Raw genomic sequence first — 19,397 nt, forward strand, 5'->3', positions numbered from 1 at the left:
TAAGCAGACGATTAAACACTTAAACAATTAACCTAAGTATTTTCTTAGACATATTTGGGATTTTTCTTAAGGCTTCTTTTTACTAAAATCACCTATGCAGTAAATGCATTCTCACACCTGTCTTACTCAGGACATTATTGATAAACATAATAATACGACAGTATTGTCATCGTCCTATTCATCCGGCCAGCCCATCACAGGGCACACAGACACAAACACACGCACTCACACCAGGGCCGGTTTTCCCAGAAGTCAATTATCCTACCAGGATGTCGTTGGTAGACTGTGGACTGTGGGCAGAAACTGAAGCGCACTGGGGAAATTCACTCGAACACGAAGAGAACATACAAACTCCTCACAGACAGCACCCAGGTCCGGTATTGAACCCAGTCCCCGGAGGTGCAAGGCACCATACCGCTCATAATTGTCCTAAATGTTTGTAAATATGTGCTAATTGTTGCAAAGGAAGCGATAAAGGTTTATTCTACCCTCCTTCAGGTATGGAGAAGACTCTGAAGGAAGAAGCAGCTGAAAAAAAAACTCCACACCCAGAACGTCGCGTCTCTTTTCTTTTCTGCGCGGAATAAACCTTTACCTGTTCCTTCCTTTACCGGTTTCTCGCAGCCTGGCGCAGATACCGACTCTTTTTTTCACTGATTGTTGCTGCTTTGGCGATACTGTAAGCAATCGGTCATGCAAACACAGTGAATTTGAATTGAAAACACAGATGATACCAACCGGTGTAACCGAGACCCCGGTTGGAGCAAACTCGAATGATGTAATTAGCTGCGTCATTGCAATAATTCTCATCAGACACTCTGAGGCGATTAATCCGTAACTGCGCCGTTAATTGGCTTCATTACTCTGCTCTCCTCCCCACTGATAGCTGATGTGTGGTGAGTGTTCTGGCGCACTATGGCTGCCGTCGCATCATCCAGGTGGATGCTGCACATTGGTGGTGGTGGAAGGGATCCCCATTACCTGTAAAGCGCTTTGAGTGGAGTGTCCAGAAAAAGCGCTATATAAGTGTAAGCAATTATTATTATTATTATTATTATTATTATTATTAATGCAGTGAGCATCTTGTTTAATCAACCGTAAAGTACCTTAAGAAAGATGTCGTAATGAGAAAGTTCTTAATTGATTAATTGGCTCTTCAGGCTGGAACAAAGCCCGGTGGAGCTCCGTTTACACCGCGCTCTGCCTGCGCTTCTTTCACGGCTTAGCGAAAACACGACGTGCTGTGTGTCCTGGGCTTTATCGGCACTGAGGGAGACAGCGCGGCAGCAATGCGTCCCGCAGAGGAACCTCTGGGCAGTGAAAGCACAGGGGGACGCACTAGAGGACACGAACCGCGTGTCGGGGACGAGGGAACACCAGCCCCCGTAGTTCTGAATAATGGATAGAAGGTCGTGTTTACCAGGGGATCAGGGGAGTAGGGTTTCTAGATTATCAGCGCCCCGCTTTTGTTAGGCAGTGGAAAGCGCCCCCTTAAATGAGATCAATTATTAAAGGAGGGAAAATGAAACGTTTCAAGTATCGTGTATTCGCTAGATATCACATCCAGCGGCCTTCCTCGGAAAGGATTAGTCAGACTTAATTTCTGCAGGAGGCTTAAAAACACGCGAAATGTGTTTTGCCTAAACGAATTGGCTGTGTGTGTGTCCAGGGGGAGGAGGGCGGGGGGGCTTCCATCTGCGACAGGTCCTGCCGCCTCAGCCAATCAGAATCTCTAAAAACATACATTCCCTGTAAGAAGGCCGACTTGTTTTCTTTGCCCCCTTTAAGAAGGTTCACAGCTTTTATAGCGAGCGTGGTCGGATGCGTTGTGAACAGGTCTTGTTACTGCACACTGCAGCGTTGTGGCCATCAGTGACATCTTCCACTGGACAAAGTGTGGGTTTCCTCCCATAGTGCACTGACGGACTGGTAGGAACAAGTAATAGGTGTATTGCAGGCAGACGGAAAACACAACGTTTCGGCCGTGGAGCCTTCTTCGGGTGTGAGGGGAGTGGAGTGACTCACACCCGAAGAGACGGTCTTGATTCGTAGCTGCCCACTAACCCAGTCTTGTTTAAAACTGGTTGAACCCGGCGATCGAGAGATTCGAGTACGACACCACGGGCCTTGCAAGAGATCTCCGGCTCTTCCACTAGGTGCGCACTAAATCTGAGGGCTGGTGGGCATTATATAAGATGGCCACGTCAATAATTCCGTTTCTAAATAATCCCCCCCCCGCTGTCGTGGTAAATACGATGAAATAGTTTCAGGGATTAATGTAGGGACGGCAAATGTACGTGTGCATATCTAGAAAATAGCGGCAGTTCCGAGAAAATCCTACTTTGTGAGAGGTTTTACTCGGGAAAATTATTAGGTACACGGACTTTCTTGACCACCAGGGTAGCGTGGGCGGCTTATCCCTTCTGTACTGATGGCACAGTAAACCATATTCTGATGTAATTTCAAAGCTTTGCTTCTGAACAATTATGACGCAATTACTGAAAGCTATGAAAATAAGTGTTTTTGAAACCTCATAGAAGCATGACGGTTGTTGTTTTGAGGTGGGCTGTTCGCCAAAATTCATTTTGGCTATACTTGCGATATTCCCCCCTGGACGACAATGGATCGTTTATCAGCGTCAAAAATAACTTATTTCATGGAATGAACAATGATTGCAAACACAATCGAGAGCTGTTGTGTGAATCGCCATTTATGAAAAAGACTCGCCACAAATTCGCTCTAGATTTGCTTTGTGTTAATGTATGATACCCCTAATCAAACGTCCCGTTTAAAAACCCACACTGTATTGTAACGTGAATTTCGAGGTGCGTCTGCTGATTTTCACGATGTTCGTGTTTAGAATTGCCCAATTGTCTTGTACAACCTTATGCGTCTTAACAGCCTGTAGCATACAACCGAACACACATTCTGTTGACACTTTTCGCTATTTTGTTCAGTGTAAATAAAAGTTAATTAAACGATATTTCTGCTTCACTGATACCTTTCCAGGTTTTATTGCGCGATAACTCACCTAAACCGTTCCCTGGTAGAGTTGAAGTTCTCGCCAGCGAGGCATCAATCGCGCCATCTGCTGGCGAGGGTAAGAAACGCACCAGCGCCAGAGTTCGCTCAGCACTGGGAGAACCTGCAGGCGGAAGCTCGCGGTGCAACACCGTCGCCATTCAGCTATTTATAATTCAATACCCCTGCGCCGCATGAAGCAAGTTATTAACCGATGCCAAAACGAGACGCACGGGTTTGTGAAGGGCCGTAATTTACACGATCTTCCCCATCTCACGGACGCATGTTCCGGAAATGAAGCAGTGAAGGAGTGGTGAACAGTCATCCTCATCGATTTGATTTAGTGATTTGCCAACAGTAAACCGTGAAGGTGGGGAGGAAACTGTGAACGTAGAAATCCCACAATGGAACGACGTACAAGTGAGACGTCGAATTAAGCATCTAAAGCAGATTTTTTTATCTTAGGTGCCTTTGGAAATAAACATTCTGAAGTTACTACAGGATCGATATTTAAGAATCACAGACTACAGGGTAAGCAAAAGATTATGTTCGAGGTTTCTCTTCAGTGACCTATCTCTGGAAATCGACCACACGCCGCCTTAAGACAAAGTACTATATATAGAAATTAATTAAGAAAACCAATACAAAATGAGAAAAAATACCCCCATTTAAAATGTCAAAATGTGAATCCTTGTTCAGTTATGCTCTACATATACTCTATATTGAGTTTTGGCTTTATTGGAGTCGAGCATAAATAAACTACACACCTAGAGCCGGCTTGTTGCTGCAGTCTTGGGCACCTGTTGGTGTGGAGTTTGCATGCTCACCCCCACATTTGTATGGCTCTTCCTCCTACTTGTTAAAGACACCCAGTCACTGGTTGGCCTTTATGATTTAACGTTTCCTTCCAGGGTGGGTCAATTTCCTGTGCCCAAGGGGAAGAGGGCTGCCCCCCCCAACACATTGCTCTGCCCTGCTGTCTACCCCATCAGCGGGGGCTGGGCAGATAAGCAAGCTGCCGAGGTACCGTTAAAGAATCTGAGCCCATCATGATGTCACACCTCCTCCTCAGTCCAGCTAGTCTTATATAGGTCACCTGTTTGTCAAGGATGGAAACACCTACAAGTTATCTGTCAATCAGTTAAGCAAGGACTTCAATTAAGACAAGCCCAGTCCTCAGAGGGCTAAAGAATTCGAGGAGTTTTGTTACAAATACCATACCTACAATTAGGTACAGCTAATAATAACAGATAAGCTAATAACCAGCTTGCTTATCGAATTTTAAATCTTAGCAATTTATCAAGAACTACAAAGTGGCTCGGCAAGATTAAGTGAATTCCTTGCTGCAAATTGCTCCTCCCTCACCACAAGTAATACCAGGATAAGTTGTACATTCTTCCAGGGATGAAATTCTCAAATACAGTGCATTCTTCTCAGGCACTTAATTGGATTATTTGTACTCTAGTACCACACGTTTTCAGCTTGATTTCCTTCCCCACAGGGCTCGGTGCCCCCGAGCTCAGAATCACCTGACTCGTGAACAGTGGCGGTGCAGCACGGGGTACTGACTCAGCATTATCAGAGGCGGGTCTCCAGTGGGGAGTGCAGCATATCAGCAAGTCAGGCATGCAGAGCAATGCACCAATGGATGAGTGCACAGGGTTCCCCCCCCCCCCCCTTTAAACCGGACTCCCCATTATCTTGTCTACCCCCCAATTTGAAATCGCTCCTGCAGTGCTGCAGCGATGAGGCTGTTTGCTTTCCTCCAGGTGCCCCCATCAGAGCTGACTGCTGCCTTCACTGTCCTTCCCACAATGCCTGCAGCACCTGGGCAGTGATTGGCTCTCAGTGACCAAACTTAGAAGCTCAGGGGGCAACCCCTACACCCGACATCTGTCTTCAGTCAGCATTGGAAAGGATCCTGTGGCCAGAGCTACATTAAATGCAAATAAGTAATGAATAGGGATTGTCAACTCCAGTCCCAGAGTCACAGGTTCTCTTTCCATCCTGCATGCGTCTTAGTTGAGCTAAGTTGCAACATCTTCCAAACAAACGTTACCTAAAGAGTGGCAGTACAACCTGCAGGTATCTGGTCTTATGACTGGAGATGCCCATCATCTATATAGAGCAATACCATCCCAATCCTGGATTCTTGTCAGCAGAGTTCCAAACCTTTATTGTTAATCACTGTAAGTGAACCGTTTTCTTGTTCTTACCTTTTAACTTGTCTACACCTGGTTCCAAGTTCAAGAAATGTCAAGATTCATGAGCCTTGTTCTCCACTGGTCAACATGCTTACCTTTATTTCTGACTCAGCAGCTTTTGATGGGTGATCATTATCCAGGTGGGGCTGCACACTGGTGGTGGTGGTGGAGGGGTCCCCATTACCTGTAAAGCGCTCTGAGTGGAGTGTCCAGAAAAGTGCTATGTAAGTGTAAGCAATTATTATATTATAATTTGCTAAAGAACAAGTGGAAATGACGTACTGTCTCAGAGGTCCAATGGGTTATTTTTTCAGGCAGTACCAAATGAGGGCAGCTCTTGACCTTTTTGAGAGATGAATGCAAAATACCATGTCCCAAACAGAAATCAACCTGTGATAACTCAGATGGAGGAAAAATACCCAGTGTGGCCCGTTTCCAAACAGTGGTCTTGGGTTGAGATAACTCCAGAACTCAACCTACTCTTCAGAATCTGTTCAGTGGTTAAGCTACATTTTTCCCCTCAATGATATTTAATCTCAATCAATACGAGTTAATGGAAATACAGTGTAACAGGGTAATTTGTTATATGTTAACTATACGGTTTTCTTTTTAAGAATGGCACTACTTTATATAATAGCTGCCTGACAGAGGACCCTCAGTCAACATTAGATGAAATAGTTACTCCCTACTGCAATAGTAAATCGCTTCCCTACAAGACAAGATCGAGAACAAATCTCTAGAGAGAATAAAAGTTTGTTTTTCCTTTTTTTATTTTCATGTTTGCTCTTTAAAAAATAAAATAAAAGACTGGGTAAGAAACCTACAACAGCCTCGCTCACATTGCTCTCAAAAACACTGTGGATGACATGTCACTAAACCCACTGGCCAAGCCTACATTAGGCTACATGGTTAAAACATAAATATCCGTTTGTCATAAATCTCTACATTTCTTTTCCAGGAAGGACATCAGGGCTGCCTGTTTACCGATGGACTCATCAACCGAGATCCTGTTGAGAAAAATCCTGAACAGAAATTCCTAAGTCTAACAAAGTTGGAATGCACAGGGTGAGGGCAATAACTTACTCACCATGATGTAGCAGCGTAGGAAGAATGCATCTGAACAACGCAGGAAAGTCTCAAAACTGCATTTTGATTTATCTTGATGTATTTTTAAATACAATCACATCACACAATGGTCCCAGGCCTTCAGAGGTAATCGCATGGCAAAATTGCAATTGTCATACATCAGTTAAGGGCTCTTTTACTGTGCTTACTGGGAAGTACCACACTAGGAGACCCGGCGTGCCCTCCCAGTTGTGTTCTTCATAGCACTGTCCCCTCCCTCAATGCCACAGAGGCCGTGAGGTTTAGAAGACCAGTCTACAAAGGCCTTGGAGCTCGACCACCAGATACAGAGGAGCGAAAACTGGAAGAGTAAAAAGGAATCGAATGCCCATACCTTCCTGCTACATCACAGACTGAAGCAAATTACTCCCCACACAGCAAATTGGAGTGACGTAGCTACTCAATTTTGGCAAGGGTAAAAAAAAAATAAAAACTAAAAAAAACAGTTGTAGGACACATACAAATGTCAGCATAGAAAATGACAAACCATAAAAAAATTACACAATTAAAAGAAAACAAAGGTTTGAGAGGTTTAGCAAAAGGACCTTTTCTCAGGAGCAAAAAGTAAAAATCGGAGAGCTCATTACTTTGTAATGTCTATGCTCCCTTCTGTATTTTTTCCTCATGAAAAAAGCCCCCCAAACTTAAATTTCCTTTTAAGGTGCAATTTTAGAACAATCTAATTTTTTTTTTCGCCCACTTGTTCTCCACACTGGCAACATCCTTTTCTAGAACGTTTTAAAAAAATAACCTTTCGCTTTCCAAAAAGCTATGAAAATTACAGTATTACAGTCAGACTCTTTTTGTTACTTTTATTTTAGAAAACGTCCTTTTTAAAGTGTGGTAATTCAAGTCACATTTTTTTTTTTAAGATACAGAGAAAAAAAAACTTGGAAACATGAATACAGCAAGGAAACGAAAAAAAAAGATAGAAAATAAAGCTAACATTTTCGGACTGCTCTATTTTTCTTGAAAAAAAGGGATTTGAGGAGAGGTGGGCTAGGGAGGACAGATGGAAAGTTAGTTGAGTAAACTTTTACAGTTGGTTCTTTAAATTATGTTTTGAAGTCTAATTTCAGAATTTTTCAGCTTTTAAGTTATTTCGGTCTTCCAGACATTAAATGGATCTTGTCCCCCCCCTGCCTGGCATCAGCAGGGTGGGGAAACAGCGCCTCAGCCTGGCAATGGAAAGGAACGGCCTTCACAGGGAATTGCAGGCTCAAGACGATAAAGTGGTGTCCTTCTGTGTTTGCTGTGCTTGTGAACGCTGCATCAACTTCTGACTTTCCACATCTCTAAAATGTTTCTCAACCTGCAGGCAGGTGGAGTGACAGAGAGAAAGAAAAAAAAAGTGTCACTACAGGCCCTATCTGCTTCAATCGCCACTGAAGCTCAGGTGTCCCATTGCACTCCAGGATGTGGCAATATTGTCAGCACTACTGGACAATTAATTATGGTGGATCGAGGAACGTGAAGCTGTTAGTGCTCCCTTATGCCATCAAGACAGATTTAAGAGGTTTTCAGTAAGTAAGATCAAGTGATCAAACAAAGGCTAAAGTCACGTCTTACTCATCAAATCCAAGATCTTTCCCCAGCATGCAATAAATCCAGCACATTCAAGTGTAAAATAAAGGTTGCAGAAGAGAGAAGGCAGCCAGTGGGGCCACAAACCTCTTGACTACCAATTGTTAACTAGTCCAAGGGCATCACTGAGCCCCAAAGGACTCGGCTTCAACAACACAGTGGCTCAACTTGCACTGTGTCTCCACCGTGAATAGATACACTGAAATCTGCAGAGCGTGATATGAACAGATAACACATTGGAAGAACTCATTTCCCTTACTTGATTGTGCTACAGCTGAGGGTCAGAGTAAATGGGAATTCAGTCCTACAGACAGGCAAGAGTTTCTGGCATCACATCATGGAGATCCTTCCTAAACGAAAGCATGCCGCAGGGGTCTGGGTCATACTTACTATTTTGCGTACGTGACTTAAAGCGCTTCCCTCTTTGCCTTTGCAGTTCTCAACCTGGTAAGGCGGTGCAATTACGACGTCATCCATCACAATTATATTCTTCTCTTGCCATTTACAGTCTTTGATGCTGGAATACAATGGAGGTCAATGAAATCAGATGAAGAAACAAGAGCTTCTATGACACGAGGCAAACTGATTTTTTGGCATTAAATTTCATTGGCTCACCTCAAGAGTAAAGATTAAGATTACAAAAAGATAAGGACGTTGATACAATTTAAAAACGGCAATGCTCACTTGAAAGTAAACCACATACTGTCCATTTCGAAAGTGAAGCTCAGTGAATGATTTAAACAGAACTATTTCTACTCTTAAGTTTTCCTTTTGACGAAAATACCGGGTGGTTTATCTTATTTCTCCGTGTGGAGTCGGAGACTACAGGGCAGAGGTGATGCTACAACCTGCCAACAGGTGGTCAGGCTAGGAGACCAGCTCTCTTTTTCAAGTTTGTTAACCTCATTAGTGTGCCTTGGGGATAGGAGAGGGAAATGGAGCAGATATGGGGAAAACCGCATAACAACACTGACAAAAACCATAGGAAGAGTCACAGACCCCGTGGTTGGAACAGAACACAGGACCCTGGGGTTAAAAGACGGCCAGCCCTGATCACCATGCTACCCTAGTGGATCTCAGTGCTGCACTCCAGGGCTGCCTTACTCCCCATTCAACAATGGATGCTCTCTTTTAAAATGTTTCTTTTATTAAAACTTCCAGCTGCCAGGGTCAGCTGACGCCCAATACTGCTCTTGGGACGTAGGAGTAAAACAGATTAAGCTGCATCACTGATGAATCAGAGACAAATGGGTTTCAGTGGAGTCCACTGGGCAGAGGGCTGACTGTGTGTGACAGGGGAGGAATCTTTTCTCCCCTCTTGCTCCGCTGGCATTTGGCAGCTGCATTTCTTGTAAAAATGACAATTTTATTTGCAAAAACAAAACGGACAGACACTTACGTTTTATGTATAGTCTGAAAAAGTTGCTGGCCTTCCAAAGACACTCCAGCACTAATTGCATATGCTTGGGACAGCTTGTCTTCCTTTTCTGTTCGTGCCCGGTTGGCAAGCTGGAGGAAGAGAATTTCACCATCAAACCTGAACCCGTTTAGATCCCCCTCATTCCCCTACCGCGCGCGTTCAGGTCACGACACGGCTCACACCACCCAGTGCTCTCATTTATTTATATAGGCCATCCTAACCAAAGATGACAGGGGAAAAAAAAAGCATCCTAGTTACTACCATACAGTATAAAATGCAGTTAAATGAGAATATAAAAAAGCATCAATGTTGCATTTAGTATGGTTTAGGCATTACTAGGAGAAAATGATCATCTCCTTTTCTTATATACACCAGGGTCGGAATAAAACAACTCACTCACCTTACTACCACACCTGCTGCATCAAAAACTGAAAAGTAAAACCTGTGCACGACTATGTGTCTGAGCCAATCATTTACCATGTACAAGCTTTAAAGTGAAGTACAGGAGAGTGTGTAGACACAATGCATCTCAGGGACATCAGCAGGCATATGCTCAGCCAATACTGTGCCAACACTGGGGGGGGGGGGAACCTCACTCCCTGGTTGGCTTATAAAACCTGCCAGGGCCCCAGAAGTAGGGTTGGAGACACCCTCAGAAAGCAGCCGAGCGGGAGGCAGGCTGGCCCTCGCTGCAGATCTTTAGTTCAGTGTGCCGGGAAGGTGAGCCTTACCTTGTTAACATTCAGCGAGGCTAGCGGAGGAGGAGTTTCAGTGCGGTCATTTAGGATTTCCACATCCGAAACATAGGCTAAATTAACCAGGATGACGTCACTGAGGTTCTGCTTTCCGCTGGAGGCGGCGCATTCTGCGGAGAGGGGGCCGAAGTCAAGGAAAACCATGCCACACATCCCTCCTGCCCAGGCAAAAGAAGAACAGCTGACACCCTTGGCCATACCTGGATTACCAGGCTTAAAACAAAAAAAGATGCTTCAGCCCAGATTTTAACCCCACCCTCACTTTCTCATGCAAATCAGAAAAAGCAGTGAGGTCGCTCACAGTCTGTCGAATCACATTCAGACAACAAGAAAAAGGCACAATAAACACAACCCACTCTTTTAGGCTTTAGGGCTATCCCAAAAGGCCATAAGGGTGACAGTGAAAAGAGCCTTCCCATATTTGTAGGCACCTGAGGCTAGAAGCCCAGTCTACCATTCCAAGTGATCAGGCAACAATACATTGTGCAATCAATGACCCATCACAGACCCCCACCCACATGTTGGTTTTATGACGGATTCCTCTCTGGGACAAGTACAAAAAGGCACAGTGGGACCACAGTATAAATACTTAGTCCAGTCTTCCCACTTCAGAGACTGCAAACACACCGTCCCTCTATGCTGTAAGCCCTCCTGGGTTTGCCGTGGGCAAAGCAGCTTGATATAAGCTGCGGCGCTACCCCCACTGCGCACCGAAAGCTCCGCTAGCTGTGGACCAGCACTGTTCCTAGAGAAGCAACGCCTGCAGAAAATGCACAAGATTGATTTCAGCCACACCCCACCTCGGCAGATCTTCCATCCAGGAGAAGAACATCTACTGGCCTTAAACATTTTTAAAAGTCGACACAAGCCCTTATTCTGGGGTTGCGGCAGGCAAAGGAATTTTGAACATGTCCCCTCTTACAGACGTTTCAAGCTGAGAGAAGTCACTCAAAATGAGGAACCCGTCACAGATGTGTTAATTAGGACGCGAAGACCCCTGGCTCATCTTCATTCGGCATTTCAGAATTGCAAACACTAAGAACGGAAAAATTAACTTCTGACTATCGTTCCCTCACACAATCACAACAAACGCTGCTAAGTGTATTTCTGCTAAAATATACTGGTGACTGTTCAATGGCTTATGACTGCTGGCACGGTATGAACTGAATAATCATCGGCTCAATGTTGTGAACAGTTTACTCCAGGATCACCTTGGTTAGCGGAAGTGTGCAAACACTGAGCACTCAAAAAGGTGTTCAACTTCCGTATAAAGATTGTACTCCCTCATTCATCACAGAGATATTGCAACATGTAAGATGACAAAGGAGGGAATGGAATGTCACTTTGCATTTAACAGGCCTTTTGCCATCATAACGTATAAATGCAACAAAGTGTTCAAAGCATCAAGTCATTGGAAATTCCCTCCTTTTTACATCCTCCTTATTTTAACCTTACAAGCTGCCACTGTCTTGCTGCCAACCGATCTCATTCCCCTGAACTCCTGGCTCCCCAGGGATTAATCCTCTATTCAGGCTGGGGGTGGGGGGTGGGGGTCTTTCTGCTGACACGGGACTTTAAACCAGTTTCACAAAGAATAAAATAACCAATTGATTCTTTTTCCCCCCACGTTGCCACCAAAACTGTAACATTCACACAAATTCAGACAAAAGCTAAATCTTTGGGATGTATGCAGACGTCAGTACACATCACAGGCCAGTGGAGTCCCAGGGTTCTTCCCCCAGTAAAAAGGGAAGAGTCACCTCTGCATTCTCACCAGTTTCAGTTCAAGTATTCACTGACCTCTGAGCTGTGGGAATAAACCGATTTGAACCAGGGAAACTATTTACAGTTTAGTTCAGCTGGCTTGGAAATGGTCTCGTCTCACTTGTCCTTGGGACGGTATGTAAAAACTATTAAAGAACCTGTTCTACCAAAACTACTTGGGTTTTAACAGTGCACAGGTTTCTGTGACATCTCCTGAGCTTCTATTTTGTAATTCAGTGGTTTTCAACTTTGTATATTGATCCCTGGTTAGATTTGCAGTGCTCAGTTTCACACAGTGCTGAAACGCACAGCTAGTAATTGATGAAAATATTACAATGGTACTGCCAGCCTACAACTTAACACTCACACTGGTATACTGTGGTCATGCACTACACACAGTACATGAGTTAAGAGCACTGGGCTTTTTCTTGCTAATGATTTGTTGAAGAAAAACACCTGTTCAACCCTGCAACATTTATTTTGTAACTTGGGTAGTAACAATATCAAATCAGTCCGGCAAACAAAAATTTAACTCATTATGCTACTGAGATGAACTGACATATTGGATGCTTACTGAAAATAAAATAATTCCTGTGTACCATGTTGCAAACACTATGAAGACAAATCATGATAAACACAGCAATTAGAGAGCAATATAGCTTATGTAGAACAAAACACCTTTTGGTTACTTCTTAAAAATTAATATTAGCTACAGTATTTTGAACCACACTTACCTTCCTAGCAAGTAATGTTAATGGCCTGCTTGTTTTACATCTGTTACAGTGTCCAACCTAGGATTAACACAACAGTGGGAAAGGACTATGTCAAAACGCAACTTGAATCTCAACCCCCGTTTCCTTAAAAAAGCCACACAGGAAAATCAACTGTACTGAATTCTGGGGCTACTGAACTGGGGAATAAGACATTGAGACCCAACCTGGGAGTGGAAAGACAAGTGAAAGACTCAACAAAACAGAAAATCCTGCACTGTTCTATGCAGCAGATTCAACATCAAGGTTATCCGTGAACTGGGACAGCAAAAACAACAACGCCACATTTACTATACTCGAAAACAAACAAGCTAACAGCAGGCAAACAACTTCACATTTCTCTCATTTTGTGTTTGGTTTCAAGACACTCCAGCTGTCCAAAGCTTAAGAGCTGAGACTTGTGAACAATTCAAGGCAAACCTGCATACGAGAACTGTCCCTGCAGGGGAGTGACCTTCAAAACATACAGCAACCTTCAGATATTTACTTTTAACACACTCTACTCCAAGGACAAGCCTTCTCAACTTGCTTTCAGGAAGACATACCTGCATAAAAACTGACCCATAATATCACATAGGCAGCAGTGTGAGGACTTGGTTAGGTTTGACTCATACCTGGAGGGCAGCGAGTCAGAATACTAGGCGAGACACTGCTTTTGTACCCTTGAGCAAAGCATTGCATCTAAATTATTCTTGTAAAATATCCAGCAAATAAGTTATTTGGATACAAGTGTGAGCCAAACTAGTAACTAGCGCATAATTGGATACATAAGCACATCCATAACCTACATATAAACAGCAGACGTAAACCTGGGACTGCAGTTAATGTAGTCAGATACCTGCCTGGAATTAAAATGGCTAGTCTATATGTTCGAGTGTGGAGCAGCATCAGTCCACAAGCTGCAAACAAGCAGAGATCAATGACATGCTGAAATGTTGAAAGATACAATTTCAGCTGTAAATAAGGATACACAGCAAAAATGCTTTCCTTATTTTTACTATATGGCATGTAATTAAACTCTTATTCCTATCCTGTATGCAACCTACATTTTTTAGGTAGGTATTGTGTAGATTGTTCACACGCTGAAATAAATATAATTTTTGGCTTTAAATCAACAGGCAAACAATAATTTGGACTATTTAATGAATCCATCTTAATGCTAGCTACTGCTTTATTACAAACCGGGTGATCACTGCAGCCCAGAAAACTCAATGCCCAGTTTCCAATCCCTGACCTAAATATGGAAATAAACCTTATGAATAAGGACTTTGACCACCGAGATTAATTCTCAACTCAAATGTTCATATCTCATGTAAAGGAGACAAGTGCATGTTAAGACCTTAACAAACCAAGCCCATTGTACACCATTGAAATTGACTGTGGGTTAGCCACAGCAAAGGTCTATGCGATTCAGTGATGTTCATATGCTCTACCGCAACACATTTTGTGCCAGAGAAACCCACTTCACAGGTGGCTTAAATAAAAACAATCTCAACCCACAAAACCCACAGCTGAAAGGTAAATTCACCTTCCTACACCTTGTGGCAAAATAAAAACCTGTAGACCTTATTTCAGGGGCTGTTTCACATTTGGAAGGTACACTGTAAACTATCAGACCAGGTACCACTGATGAAGCAAAGCTGACCCATTTGTAATCTTGCACACTACCTGTCCTGGGGGTGAAAAGTGCACCCCCTTTTCTGGGAAGCCCCCTGCCCCCCCAAATTTGAGTAGTCTAATAAACATTCAAAGACCCTGCCATGCGATGTGGCAAATAAAAAAAATTAACTGTTGTGTTCAGTAAGAGTTTATCATGTCACTTCGCAACAGCCTCCAGTGCTGTGCAATTAAAAAAAAAGTAAAACTATTACACATTAGCGTCTCAGGAAGAATACCCAACCTGCTGTCCTTGAAAAGTCTTGGCTCTACTGTATTCTGAAATGGGTTTGTAAGGTCTAGATATACTGGCATCCACAGCATGACTATTACTGAAGCACCAGTCGTAAGACAAGTCAGACTGAACACATTCTGTTCTCCTGCCAATAGGCCCAAGCTTCTAGGAGGTGCTGCCAATACAAACCTTGGTTCATTAAAGTTTGGGTGAATTCTGTTTTTTCAACTTATTTTCCCACTCCTTTACAGTAAGTTAGTATCATTCCAAGGTCGAAACTAAATGCATTACTGCAAACAGGTTTGCGATGTCATCATAAAAGGCTAAGTAACGAAAAAGAGAAATGGAAAATTCACAACTACACTTGAACAATTTTAATGCGCCCCTCTGACTATCAGTATGTCAAACGACGCATGTACAAGGGCAGCTCAATATCTCAACCCAGCATAAAAGTTTATAGCCTGATAAAACAATGGCAAAGTTTGTAACCGAGTAACAAAGTAATCAAGTCCACCTCAGAACACGTGCTAATTCAGATCTTTAACTATGATCAGTTACGTAAATCTATGACTATGCTGTACAGGACTAGCTTGCTTAAAACATTAACAGTAAAAACAGAAACAAGGTTTCAATTCCTCACTAAACCTGATTTCCTATAATTCACACTAGACTTTAACCAAGTCGCACTAATACAACAGAATTATAGCAGTTTCCTCATGTCCTGCTAAATAGTTTGTGCAACTTACCCAATATGGCCAGCTGCTCTATCACCCTGCAACTCACAACTGACAATCCAGCAAAGCTCAGCAGGCGTGAGCCTGGCCAGTAACTGGATGGGAGACTCCTGGGAAAAACTAAGGCTGCTGCCGGAAGAGCTGTTAGTGGGACCATTAGGGAGCGCTCACTCTGCGGTCTGTGTGGTTCCTAATGCCCCAGTATAGTGAGGGGGACACTATACTGTAAAAAGGCACAGTAGCTGTGTTACTCCTGGCCAAATTTCCCATTAACCCTTACCAATCATGGCCTCCTAATCTCTGATTTGGCTTCACCAGTGTTCTCCCCACTGTGGTGAGTGGACTGGCGCATCATCCAGGTGGGGCTGCACACTGGTGGTGGAGGGGAGTTACCATTACCTGTAAAGTGCAGTGTCCAGAGAAGTACTAAGCAAGGGTAAGGAACTATTATTAAAAATAAAATTCCCTTGAATTTACAATTTGTCCAGCAGTCTGCAAACCTGCTGAAGTCTGAACTCATTAATTTGAATGGTCCTGTCTTAATGTGAAAGATCAAGTAGTGCTGGTGAAATTACTAGCATTGTTTTTTTTCCCCCAAAGCAGATATAAAAAACAAACAAGAACTCCAGGCTAACTAAGTAATGGTTTCACTTTCTGTAGAAAATGAAACAATTTAACAGATTTTAAATTGCTTTCTAAATGCCTGATTTGATTGTATTCCAGCACATTCTGCAGGTCTCACAATGATCGGGCCTGCTGGAAACCTACAAGGACAACAAGAATGACATTACGACAAGGTTGAAAAAGACAGACTTCCAGGCAAGAGGAAACACCGCAGGTGACGAGGGTCAACATCGTCCAACACCATCAGCTCCGCCCAGCCCCAATCATACCTGGGTGGCCTCTCTGTGTCCTTGCCAGAGCACAACTACCTACTGCCCAGACACTGTCAGACATCCTCAGGAAAATCTTCATTCAGATATCCCTGCAGTCCACAGAGACAGAACACAGACCAGTGTCAGTCCCTGCCCTGAGGGATATATAATGCGCACAGGAAAGATCTACCTCTGCCTGCATGTATACTGCCAGCTGATTCTCAACATAAAGCAATCACTATCACTGAAACCAACAGCTATGTACCCACCTGGGAATATGTTTTGTAATAAACTAAAAAAAAAAAAAGCATCTCATTAAAAGAGGCACAGAAAAATGTAATAGACCAGGATCTACAATGTAGGTAAAAAATGAAATGTAGAACTCGTACATACTATTGTGCATTTTCTAGATATCCAGTCGAGTAGTAACGCCTGCTGTTAACAACAGCTTGCCGACCGGGTTGCTATAGGCTGGGCTACAGCATTTTCATAAACCAGCGAACTAACAAGACGTGCCATCGACACACCGCAAAAATAACTGCCCGGCATTTGCACCGGGTAGCGGACATGGCTACCGCTCGCTATCATCCGCTTGTGATCAACGAACCGGCCATAGTCAATTTCAAGGAGGGATTTCAATTACACACTGAACAACATAGCACCCAGCACGCCTGGCTGTGGCTGAGATTTTTTTTTTTCCTCCCCCGGTTAAACCCACGGGTCGCGGCGCTAACGCCAACCACCACGCTGGGATATCGCGTCTGAGGCGCGACGAGAGGAGTAAACCGCGGAATCGTGGCCGGAGACGATCGGGGCTCGGAGGTGTAACTCGCCATGAGCCGACGTGCAGGCCCGGGAGGGGAGAACCACAACACAGGCACGTCCCCCACTCCACCACGAACGGATCGAGGCGCCGTCGGAAAGAGCACCCGACACGGCCGGCGAGCGATCGCGCTGCGCTCACGTCTCGCCCCATTCAGTCTCGCCCCGTGGTAGGTGCACAGGCGGCGAGAGGCACACAGATCGCAGAGGAGAAAAACGTGGACAAACTCACCCTCCCCCCCCCCCACCGCCGCCGCCTCACACAACACCCCGCTGGCAGAAATGGCCACTAAGCCTTAGTGCTACCGACCACGTTTCCGCGCCCCTAGCCGTTTTTTTGGTCAATTGATTCGTATTATTTCAAAGAATTATATAAAGAAGGAAAAAAAAAAAAACAGCCATGATGCCCCTTCTGGAGCTGCCAAATAGTGCTCCCTACCAAGGACTGGGTTCCTGGCTACAACGCTCGGACCCGGAGCCCAGCCGCGCTCCGCTGGCTTTACCGGGGGCAGCTGGGGCCGGGTGCGGGCCCACTCTAAGCAGGTGAACCCCGATCTAGTTTGGGGACACGGTCGGGCCCCCACGGTGGCTGCCTTCGTTACTACGCCTGCGCGGAGCACTATCTGGCAAGAGCGGCCGGTTACCCCTCAGGCCCCTCCGCCAGCAGGAGAGACCAGCGAGCGGCCGCCGCCGCCGCCCCAAACACCGCAAAAGGATACTCAAAGTCAGCATCTTGGACTGGTAGTCGAAAGCCAAGACCTCTCCTTGCAGGCGCTGTCCCAAGCAGGTGAGGCAAGCGACCTGACTGCCGACGCTGAAGTACTCCCCCGGTCCTGGAGCCGCCATCTTCTCCGCCAGGAAACCGGAGCGCCAGCCTTACGTAAGCCTACGTAATGGCGTCACCGTATTCGACTGGGACGTGAGAGGCGCGTTCTGACGTAATCGTGTGTTCTTTTTCAAATTCTGGCAGAGACTTCTGAAAATAACCGCTTAATTCTCATATTATTCACGTCTTGTTTTTGTGATTCTGAAAGAACATTTCTGTACTGTGAGTATGTTTATATTGAGCCCCATTGTTTCAAACGAATCTTTAATAAAGGAATAGAAACCTCCTTGGACTAATACTAATACTAGCTTGATAAAGTACATAATCGTATATATAGTATACATTACATTCATTTTTATTCTGTATTAGGCGGAGAATACTTGGTAAACGTGATAGTAAAAGCATGAAGTTTCGTCACCTTATCGGGACGCGGGAGTTCATAAATTGATTTCTGAAACTCGTTTATATTGTAACGCTTACGGCCGACAGGGCGCTGTGTAAGAGCCGGCGTACCAGAGCGGGTGACGTCACCGCCCTTCCCTGTGATAGCAGGACCACAGCTACTGGGCTGTAGTGAGATCTCTCTTTGGCTCACGGGGCTAGGTCGCTGCAGAGAGACGCGGAAGTCCCGGGTTCGAGCCCCCGAGGGTGCAGGGGCCGACCAGATGCGGCAAGGGCGCCCGCCCGAGCCCCCGTTGCGTTACAATATAATATCTAAGCAATCTCAAGACGTCGTTTGGGAGAACATTCTACGTTAAGAGCCCTATATGTGTTCACAGCTTGTAGGTGTAGTGTTATGCGTAGAAATGATCATCCGGAGGCGTATAGACGTTTAACTGGCTTTAATAAAGTTAATGTATCGCATCATCTAGGTGGATGCTGTACATTGGTGGTGGTGGAGGGGATCCCCATTGCCTGTAAAGCGCTTTGAGTGGAGTGTCCAGAAAAGCGCTATATAAGTGTAAGCAATTATTAATTATTATTATTATTAATGTATGACACACTCTCCAACTTTCTCTCCTGACCTCCGACCCCAGAAACTCTCTCCTGACCTCTGACCCCAGAACCCAGTCGTATATAGCATCCCTGCGCACTGTGTTCTAGTAGTGCCATCACAACACAGTAGGCATTCAAATCCGCTTTGCGTCCCATGAGAATATAACCGCCGTTGTATAGGACCCCCAAAACATAAGGGGTTGTAGCAGACAGTTCGATAAAGTTCCTAGTTTAAAAAAAAAACTGGGGCAAACTAATTTAAAAGTCATCTGTATAGGGTCACTGCATAACTAGTTACGAGATAATAGCCAAAGTATTAACATATACAATGTTATACTTGGTATGAAGTAATACTTTACCTCTTCAACGTTTGCCGACTTCTTTTCGATTTACAAAAGCAGTCCCTTACACATGTAACCTGTTACTGTAATGGGCTACGTTGTTGTTGTTGTTGTTGTTTTGTTTTTTTTTTTAAGTTACTTTCTCCCCCAACAAAGGCGGTGCGTGCCAGACCATCTCTCTGAAGAGGTCACCAAATAACAAACGAGTCCGGGACTGAAGTTTGTCCCTTTCCTCTCCCGGTTGTCGACAGTCAGGAAATGATCGAGCC

At 44.5% G+C, this 19,397-nt stretch overlaps 1 protein-coding gene across 1 annotated transcript; it reads right to left on the reverse strand.

Annotated features, from left to right (window-relative positions):
* Nucleotides 1-5,977: 5,977 nt before the first annotated feature.
* On the reverse strand, nt 5,978-17,821 carry lsm12b (LSM12 homolog b). Its single transcript, XM_088622832.1, has 5 exons — nt 17,685-17,821; nt 10,086-10,219; nt 9,334-9,443; nt 8,325-8,451; nt 5,978-7,662 (listed from the first exon to the last, which is right to left on the reverse strand). The coding sequence occupies exons 1-5, from the start codon at nt 17,809-17,811 to the stop codon at nt 7,570-7,572; spliced, it is 591 nt and encodes a 196-aa protein (XP_088478958.1). The 5' UTR covers nt 17,812-17,821; the 3' UTR covers nt 5,978-7,569.
* Nucleotides 17,822-19,397: the final 1,576 nt, after the last annotated feature.

This window comes from Lepisosteus platostomus, chromosome 28 (assembly GCF_059453375.1).
Source record: "Lepisosteus platostomus isolate fLepPlt1 chromosome 28, fLepPlt1.hap1, whole genome shotgun sequence".
Lineage (NCBI taxonomy): Eukaryota > Metazoa > Chordata > Actinopteri > Semionotiformes > Lepisosteidae > Lepisosteus > Lepisosteus platostomus.

What these genes read in the sequence shown, in the direction of transcription:
- lsm12b (XM_088622832.1), bottom strand. Translation starts at nt 17,811, where the DNA reads ATGGCGGCTCCAGGACCGGGGGAGTACTTCAGCGTCGGCAGTCAGGTC. An exon ending in GTCCAAGATGCTGACTTTGA is followed by an intron (nt 10,220 to 17,684) that starts GTATCCTTTTGC and finishes CCCTCTCCGCAG; the next exon opens with AATGCGCCGCCTCCAGCGGA. An exon ending in TAAGTCACGTACGCAAAATA is followed by an intron (nt 7,663 to 8,324) that starts GTAAGTATGACC and finishes ACCTGCCTGCAG; the next exon opens with GTTGAGAAACATTTTAGAGA.